This window comes from Melanotaenia boesemani, chromosome 24 (assembly GCF_017639745.1).
Source record: "Melanotaenia boesemani isolate fMelBoe1 chromosome 24, fMelBoe1.pri, whole genome shotgun sequence".
Classification (NCBI taxonomy): domain Eukaryota; kingdom Metazoa; phylum Chordata; class Actinopteri; order Atheriniformes; family Melanotaeniidae; genus Melanotaenia; species Melanotaenia boesemani.
The window spans coordinates 23,469,996-23,479,502 of NC_055705.1; the positions used below are offsets into that span (position 1 = coordinate 23,469,996).

The 9,507-nt window shown below is 45.8% G+C and overlaps 1 protein-coding gene across 1 annotated transcript in view; it reads left to right on the forward strand.

The window, feature by feature from the left end:
• The first annotated feature begins 3,472 nt into the window (after positions 1-3,472).
• stk24b (serine/threonine kinase 24b (STE20 homolog, yeast)) overlaps positions 3,473-9,507 on the forward strand; it is a 12,520-nt gene continuing 6,485 nt past the window's right edge. The window contains exons 1-6 of the mRNA XM_041978925.1: positions 3,473-4,323; positions 6,643-6,873; positions 7,163-7,219; positions 8,798-8,906; positions 9,119-9,276; positions 9,456-9,507. The exon at positions 9,456-9,507 is cut by the window's right edge and continues 134 nt beyond it. Coding sequence (XP_041834859.1) covers positions 4,282-4,323; positions 6,643-6,873; positions 7,163-7,219; positions 8,798-8,906; positions 9,119-9,276; positions 9,456-9,507 — 649 coding nt within the window. The 5' untranslated portion in view covers positions 3,473-4,281. The remainder of the gene's footprint in view (positions 4,324-6,642; positions 6,874-7,162; positions 7,220-8,797; positions 8,907-9,118; positions 9,277-9,455) is intronic.

The window sequence follows — 9,507 nt, forward strand, 5'->3', positions numbered from 1 at the left end:
GGAATCTCTTTCCACTGCTATGCCGATGATACTCAGCTCTACCTGCAGACTGACCCCACCTCACCAACAGCCACCCTATCCACTGTCTCCTCCTGCCTGGTGGAGATCAAAGCGTGGATGACAGAAAATTTTCTACAGCTTAACAGCACAAAAACCGAGTCCATCCTTGTTGGCACTCCATATCAGGTCCAAGCCTCTCCAAACACAACTTTTACATTGTCCAGCCAGGTCAATGGAATCGGGTCAGGTTTGACCTCAACCTTCATTTGACCACCAGATTCAACATCTCTGTAAACATCTTTTTTTCATCTCAAAAATATTTGAAAACTCCACTCCTCCTGTTCCCTCTGTGATGCTGGAAAGCTGGTCCACGCCTTTGTCTCCTCCAGGCTGTATTACTGTAATGCCCTCCTTGTCGGGATCACCGGCAGGAGCTTCAGCACATCCAGAACTGTGCTGCCCGTTTCCTGAGGAAGAGGCGCAAATTCGATTATTATTATTATTGTTGTCATGGATGTTAACCGATGCATCCACCAGAGGCCAGCGCAGAATTCAGAGTTCACCTCAGAGTTCCAATGGCTACTGTAGCTTATTAGCAATGTTACAGTTAGCATTAGAGGTGTTTTCTAAACTTTTAGCTTATTAGCAATGTTACTGGCTCGCCTATCTCTGGGGCTGAGGTCGCTGAGGTGGTTAAAAATCTCCTTGGTGGCAAGGCCCCGGGGGTGGATGAGGTCCGCCCAGAGTTCCTTAAGGCTCTGGATTCCGTAGGGCTGTCTTGGTTGACACGCCTCTGCGGCATCGCGTGGACATCGGGGGCAGTCCCCCTGGACTGGCAGACTGGGGTGGTGGTACCCCTCTTCAAAAAGGGGGACCGGAGGGTGTGCTCCAACTACAGGGGGATCACACTCCTCAGCCTCCCCGGTAAGGTCTATTCAGGGGTGCTGCAGAGGAGGGTCCGTCGGATAGTCGAACCTCGAATTGAGGAGGAGCAGTGTGGTTTTCGTCCCGGTCGTGGAACAGTGGACCAGCTCTACACCCTCTTTGGGGTCCTCGAGGGGGCATGGGAGTTTGCCCAACCAATCTACATGTGTTTTGTGGATTTGGAGAAGGCATTTGACCGTGTTCCCCGGGGACTCCTGTGGGGGGTACTCCGGGAGTATGGAGTGCCGGACTCGCTTGTAAGAGCTGTCCGGTCCCTGTACGACCGGTGTCAGAGCTTGGTCCGCATTGCCGGCAGTAAATCAGAATCGTTTCCAGTGCGGGTTGGACTCCGCCAAGGCTGTCCTTTGTCACCGATTCTGTTCATAACTTTTATGGATAGAATTTCTAGGCGCAGCCGAGGTGTCGAGGGGATCCGGTTCGGTGGCCTCAGGATTGGGTCTCTGCTCTTTGCAGATGACGTGGTTCTGTTGGCTTCATCGGGACGTGATCTTCAGCTCGCACTGGAGCGATTCGGAGCCGAGTGTGAAGCGGCTGGGATGAGAATCAGCACCTCCAAATCCGAGACCATGGTCCTCAGCCGGAAAAGGGTGGAGTGCTCTCTCCGGGTCTGCGATGGGGTCCTGCCCCAAGTGGAGGAGTTTACATATCTCGGGGTCTTGTTCACGAGTGAGGGAAGGATGGAGCGAGAGATCGACAGGCGGATCGGTGCGGCGTCCGCAGTGATGCGGGCTCTGCATCGGTCTGTCGTGGTGAAGAGAGAGCTGAGCCGAAAGGCAAAGCTCTCGATTTACCGGTCGATCTACGTTCCTACCCTCACCTATGGTCATGAGCTGTGGGTAATGACCGAAAGAACGAGATCTCGAATACAAGCGGCCGAAATGAGTTTCCTCCGCAGGGTGGCCGGGCTCTCCCTTAGAGATAGGGTGAGAAGCTCGGTGATCCGGGAGGGGCTCAGAGTAGAGCCGCTTCTCCTCCACATCGAGAGGAGCCAGATGAGGTGGCTCGGGCATCTGGTTAGGATGCCTCCTGGACGCCTCCCTGGTGAGGTGTTCCGGGCACGTCCCACCGGAAGGAGGCCCCGGGGCAGACCCAGGACACGCTGGACAGACTACATCTCTCGGCTGGCCTGGGAACGCCTCGGGATCCCTTCGGATGAGCTGGTGAATGTGGCCGGGGAGAGGGAAGTCTGGGTTTCCCTGCTTAGGCAGCTGCCCCCGCGACCCGACTCCGGATAAGCGGAAGAGAATGGCAATGTTACAGTTAGCATTAGAGGTGTTTTCTAAACTTTTAGCTTGTTAGCAATGTTACAGTTAGCATTAGAGGTGTTTTCTAAACTTTTAGCTTGTTAGCAATGTTACAGTTATCATTAGAGGTGTTTTCTAAACTATTAGCTTATTAGCAATGTTACAGTTAGCATTAGAGGTGTTTTCTAAACTATTAGCTTATTAGCAATGTTACAGTTATCATTAGAGGTGTTTTCTAAACTTTTAGCTTATTAGCAATGTTAGAGTTATCATTAGAGGTGTTTTCTAAACTATTAGCTTATTAGCAATGTTACAGTTATCATTAGAGGTGTTTTCTAAACTTTTAGCTTATTAGCAATGTTAGAGTTATCATTAGAGGTGTTTTCTAAACTATTAGCTTATTAGCAATGTTACAGTTATCATTAGAGGTGTTTTCTAAACTTTTAGCTTATTAGCAATGTTAGAGTTAGCATTAGAGGTGTTTTCTAAACTTTTAGCTTATTAGCAATGTTAGAGTTAGCATTAGAGGTGTTTTCTAAACTTTTAGCTTATTAGCAATGTTAGAGTTAGCATTAGAGGTGTTTTCTAAACTTTTAGCTTATTAGCAATGTTACAGTTAGCAGAAAAAGTTTTTCCGCTGTTAAAAAAAGATAAACAACCAGAAACCAATTGTTAAAAAGTGCACCATGACAACACCAGCCAATTTAGCCGATAATGGTTGTTTAACCACACATATTTACGCAATATTTCACCAATAAAACAAACATAATAGAAAGAAATTAAATAAAGACAACAATGGACTCTGGTGGTACTTGTAGCCATCTGGAATGTCTGCCAGTTAGGAATTCTCCTTTCAGAAAAATTCCCTCTAAAAAAGACCTTGGAAAACAGACTGGAAGCGTGGTGGCGTTTCATAGTTGTGGGGGCTTTCTTTCTTTTCTTTTACTTTACTTTTTGTTTTTTATTTGTTTTTTTTAAGTGCCTGTTGTTTTTATGATAGCCCCCACTTCAATGCCTAATGGTTATTACTAGAAAAAATAAATAAATAAAAAAATCACGTGATTAAAAAGAGTAATTATAATGGCTTCTAATGTGTTTCCAAAGTTACTGGATCTATTCTCTTGCAGCTGAATATGTTCATTTGACTTTGGAGCCAAATCATCAGATTACAGGCTGGACACATGAGCATAAAACACCCCTCGTTATAGTTCATTCGCCTGCCCAGAACAAGGGGGACCCCGATCTGCCCACCTGGCATCTCCACCTGGGTATCCAGAGAAGAAGTCAGGATGTTGCTGAACTGATCCGGATCCGGATCCGCCCAGATCGGCGTCACAGTACCGACAAGATGGCCGAGAGTACGGGTCGAAAGTGAGGGAGGAAACAAAAACAGTGGCGAGCTAATCTTGCCGCAGATGCAAGACCTTCAGAGCTGCTGAAGAGCAGTCGGGGCGAAGAGAAATCCTGGGCATATTCCAGACTCCAGCTTGCGGGTGACGTCCTCCGGATGCGGACAAACTGGACCCAGCTAGCTCGCAGACGGAACGTTTGTTAGGTCGCCTGCGTTAGCCACAGAGCTAACCTGCTAACCATGTTTGCTAGCTGACAGCGCCGTTAGCGAGAGAATAGCTTCCAGAAGGTGACAGTTGGGGTAATTTTAAAATAAATAGTTGTTGGTACGTTGTAAATTGTTAAAGCCAAGATCTGTTGGAGCAGCATAACTTTTTCTAGAGATAAATTGGATTTAAGGCACAGCTAAGGCTTAGCAAGCTGGCTAGCACGCTAACATTGCGGATTTCTTGTTTCAGAGTTGGCATTAGCAGACGCCAGTTAGCGTGCTCAGCTGTTTTCATGTGTTGGGGTTGTTCCGACACAGAAAAGGTACAACGACGCGTGTGTGCGCGTGGAAAGGACATTTCTGCCACCCTTCAGGACTAACGGAGGGGTCCTCAGCAGACTAGGGTAACCAGGTGTGCTAACAGGATTGCTAGCATTGAAGGCATCACAGCTGGGTCTGTCAAAACAAGTAAAGCCGAGGACATTTCAGTCCTGCGTTATTGGACGAGGTGCAAATCCAATCAGCCTCCTCATCATGGCTCATTCTCCGGTACAGGGTCACCTGCCGGGGATGCAGGTAAGTTAAATATATTCTTTAACTTGTTCCATTTAATGTGCAGATTACTGTCAGCAAAATAGTTGGACTCCCTGTTGTGCAATGCACTGTACACCCAGACAGCTTAGAGGTTAGGATCATTTACAGACACCTGGGTGTTTATTTTTCTCCACTCGGCAGATTTAACAGAAGAAGTTGCACATCTGATGTGATGTTGATGTGAACCCAAAGCAAGAAACTCTGATTACCATCAGAGAGACTGCATTTGTGCAGGGTGACAGCAGCTGCATCACTGCCGCTTTATAAGGAAAGGTACTGATATTCTGACAAGGTGTCTTCAGGTATACTTTAAAAAGGTATAAAGCTTTCAGTTTCAAGTGTACAACAGTAAAAAGTCAGGTCACTTTTTCCCTGCTGCTTGCAGAATATACATGAAGAGAGGATATACTGTTATTATCTCTCACCACATCACATTCCCTTTTGGAGGCTTATTAGGATGTCTTATGGATTAGTTTGTATGAATCTGGGTTAGTATGCACGCTCAGAAGCAGAGAAGCTCATACAGAGAAGGTGCAGCTTTTGGCCAGGTGAGGGTTTTGTTCTCAGATGAAACTGCAGGACATTTATTTTAGGTTGTAGCCTCACTGTTTAGCTGTAATTTCAAAGATGGAACAGTCACACCTCCAGGAATGTTTGCAGTCATTATAGGCATTTAGTCACTATAATGGTCCCTTTCTGGTGGTCTGAGGATCTCTTCTTGCATCGGGCATTTTAACCATCTCAAAATGGACATTATGAGTCTTTCTCTCTACTCAAGAGGTCATAAAAGGAAGTTGTTTTTCTCAGCCGCTGCTCTTGTTTCCCACATAACAGCCTCTGGAGAGTTAAGTCATTTCAGTTCACTTCCTGCAGCATTCAAGCTTTTTTTCTTTCTGCCACACTTGGATAAAAATGCCAGAAACCATTGTTGTTGGTAGAATTAGCCAGCAGCTTCTCTCCACCAGTACTTGCTTGTAATCGCAGTTCTGGAGTCCATCTGAGCTGTTCTTGGTCTAAACACTTAATTAGTTTGATTCATGCCACCATACAGCATCTTATGCCCATACTGGTTTGAACAGACTTAAATCACTGGCAGTAAAAACCGGCTTTCCATCATTTATCCCAGAACAAACAGGTCAGCCCGGAAATCACAGAGGTGCCGTTATTTTAATCAGTTTATCCCGACACATTCCCACCAGGACAAAATAAATGCTCCGCATCGGGTCTCATGATACAAACACCTCGATGTGAATGTAGTTAAAGCTGCTTGTAGTAGTTAAATGAAAAGTCATTTCTGGGGAAACACATAAAATATCATTTCTGTTTATTTGTGTTGTGGTTTAGTGTTAGGGTGTGTGACAACTAATGTTTGTTTGCATGTAAAGCCGGTAAATATCCTTCATTAGTTGTGATTAACCTGCAACACTGCAAATAGTTATTTTTTCTTTAAATGGAAAGATAAAAAAAAAAAAAGGTTATAAAATTAAAATCAAATTTTATTTAAAAAAAAAAATAAAAATAGAATTTGTGGAAGTGATCGTCGGATGAAACTGACGGCAGAATTCAGCCGTTACGACGAGGCTGCTGCGTTTGATCCGTCGTCACCGAGTCCTTAAAAAATCCTCCAAAGCGGCTTGTTTACACTTTCTAAATAAAACCGTTGGGAAGTTTTTAGTTGTTTTTTTATTTGCATGAAATATTCAGAGTTAGTCTATGTTTACTTTTTTTTAAATTACACACACACACACACACAAATCTCAGTAAAGTTTTATGGGCTGTCGTCCAGATTAATCCAGTGTCACTAAAAAGCTGCAAAAGTTTGCTAAATAATTCTTCAGCTGATTTAAGACGTTTTATTTTTTTAATTAAATTTTCTTTAATTAAAAATTATTACATGGAAAAACGACACCGAACCCGTTTAAGTCCGACCTGCTAATTAAAGAAGTCATTAATGCTTCTTTTTGTCTTTATATAAAATTTCCTGAATATTGTCCACGCCGTGTCCCCGTTCATCCAGCGCTCATCGGTAAAAAAGCGTCAGGCTCTGACATTTTGCTCTGATTGAGGTGTTTTTGTTTTAACCTGCATCTCGTCTTTCTCTTCACTCTCCTGTGTCTTTCTCTCATAAACACAAGGTGTTGCAATGTGTGAATTAATGTATCCTGTAAGAATGGCGCCTGCTGGTGTTTCCTCTTTATCCCTCTACGTTCAGTTCTTTTCAAACACCCCCTTTCATTTTATTTCTTTAATCCTCCTTCCCTTTCCTCCCCTGCTTTGTTGCCCTTCCCGGTCCACTGCCAGAATGCCCGAGCGGACCCGGAGGAGCTGTTCACCAAGCTGGAGCGCATCGGAAAGGGTTCGTTTGGCGAGGTGTTCAAAGGCATCGACAATCGCACGCAGAAGGTGGTGGCCATCAAGATCATCGACTTGGAAGAAGCCGAGGACGAGATCGAGGACATTCAGCAGGAGATCACTGTGCTGAGCCAGTGCGACAGCCCGTTCGTTACCAAGTATTACGGCTCCTATCTGAAGGTTAGTCCCAGACCGGGTTCAGCTTCCTCCTTTATTTTACCATGTTGTCAAACCACCAAGTGGACGAATGAGAGGAGGATAAAAGGAATTTTCCTTCTTTTTTTCCCTGAATAATCCGAAATGAGAACAGGATTAGCCTCAGATAACTACAGACACCCGCCAGGCTCTTGTTAGCGTCATCATGGCTGCAGCCATGTCGTGTAACCAGCTTCATGCCAGTCTGTTAACAGTTCTCACCGAGTCCAGCACTGAATGCTCCCTCTTCTTCTCCTTGTCTCCACTGCTGCAGGACACAAAGTTATGGATCATCATGGAGTATTTAGGTGGAGGCTCGGCCTTGGACCTGGTGAGTGATTTACAGCTTTTATCAAGTTAAAGACAGAATAGTTATAGGTTGATATTCAAACTCTACCTCAGATTTTACGCGGATGTAAATACGGATGCTCCTCGTGTTTTATTCGTATTAATCCGGAAGTTTCTGCCCAGTCAGAACCACCAGAAATAAGATCAGCTGATCTGAGATCTGAGACTGAGAAGAAATCCTCAGCCTGGCGCATTTTTCTGACATCTGTCTCACTTCAAAGACAGAAAAGTCGGACAAAACGCGACATGAGCGTTCAGACTGAAGTCGCTGTGACAGAGATGGGATGTGGAGACCTGAGTCGGATCAGATGCCGATGATGCGTTTTATACGGAGCGCCGCTCACACAGCTCTCATGCAGATGGCTGCTGAACTTTAAAACTTGTGTTTTAGCTAATCATGTACATCCCTGCTGCTAAAGACTGGAGGTTAAGTAGAAAATTTAGAGCCTTTGCAGAAGTTTGAGGCTATTTCTCTGCCAACTTTTGATAAATGAACCAGGTTAGTGTTTTATATTCTAGTGTGGATTATCAGTTGATGCTGTGATGTCTGACTAATATGAAAAAAAGAAAAACTCTGACATCTCCAGACAAGCTGTCCTCGTCGGTACCCGTCGACCACTAACGTCGTCTGTCCAGATGTCCACGCTGCTGTCCGTGTCCACAGATACAAGGTAATTCTCAGTAATGGCGCCACCATAACTTGCGTCACGCAAAGATCAGCTGGATCCGTCTGTAGCGCCTTTGTGGTTATCCTGTAGGTGGCAGTGAAGATTAAACGTGTCCCCCTGAGGGCCCCAATCCGGCAGGTTTTCCAGATTTCCCTGCTCCAACACACCTGACTTAAACTAACGAGTCATTGTGGAGATCCTTATAGGCTGTTTGATCCATTTAATTTGAGTCAGGTGTGCTGGAGCAGGGAAATCTGGAAAACCTGCCGGATTGGGGCCCTCGAGGACCGACGTTGGCTACCCCTGTTCTACGTGGATCCGGGTGCATCTGTGTGGATCTTTTAGCATCTGCGTGACGGCGTTAGCATCTACGTGACGGCGTTAGCCTTTACACGGATCCGTTAGCCTTTACACGGATCCGTTAGCCTTTACACGGATCCGTTAGCCTTTACACGGATCCGTTAGCATCTACATAAAGCAAAGAAAAAAGAAAAAAAAACGCTCGTTCAGGCTGGATAGACATGGATGCAAATATTACTGATGCCCTCACACAGACATGTCCGTTTTTATAAGAAAACTAAAAGATGTAAACTAGCCGGGCTATAATAGACACATTAACAGGGTCCATTGCTGCATCCAGCTCTGGTCGGGCTGCAGTCACTAACAGTGTTTACCATGTTTCTGATTCCCAGAAATGACTTCCCTCTCTGTCTAAAGATATTAACACTGGTTCAGTCCAGTTGCAGACGTGGCAGCAGGATGTCGATGAGTGTTAATCTGTTCCACCCGGCCAGATGATTTCTACCAACCAGCTGAAAACGGAGATGAATTGCTGAGTTATACCATCCAGAAGCTCAGCCAACAGCCGCTGATTTTTCTTTTTTTCTTTGAAGATGGAGCCCGGAGCGTTGGATGAGACCCAGATAGCCACAATCCTTAGAGAGATCCTGAAGGGCCTGGAGTACCTGCACTCAGAGAAGAAGATCCACAGGGATATCAAAGGTAGCTGACTGTCCGAGCACGCCACTTTAGCTAGCTAAGTAGCTTCTGGGAGTGCCCACAGAGATCATGTTGCTCGTTAATGGTGTTGGCGTCCTCTTCCAGCTTCATTCATTACATCGTTGGTGTTTCACTGGGGAGTTGAAGTGAAAGCTGAAAGATGATGTGGATAAATGATCCTGACGGTCTCTCTCTCCACCCGTCTCCGTCCACAGCCGCCAACGTGCTGCTGTCTGAGCAGGGAGAGGTGAAGCTGGCGGACTTCGGCGTGGCCGGCCAGCTCACGGACACACAGATCAAGCGCAACACCTTCGTCGGCACGCCCTTCTGGATGGCTCCGGAGGTCATCAAGCAGTCTGCCTACGACTCCAAGGTGAGTTCAAGGACCTCCCATCTGCAGTCTTTTTTAAGTTCTTACAGGTGAAAAGCCTGACTTTAGAACATGTAGAAGTCATTCTTCTGGTCTCCTCCAGCATGCAGCCAGTCTCTAGGAGCTCTTTAAAAGCATGCAGCGTATTGTGTTGACCTTACTCTACATCTCTGGTGTTCCAGGCTGACATCTGGTCTCTCGGCATCACCGCCATCGAGCTGGCGAAAGGCGAGC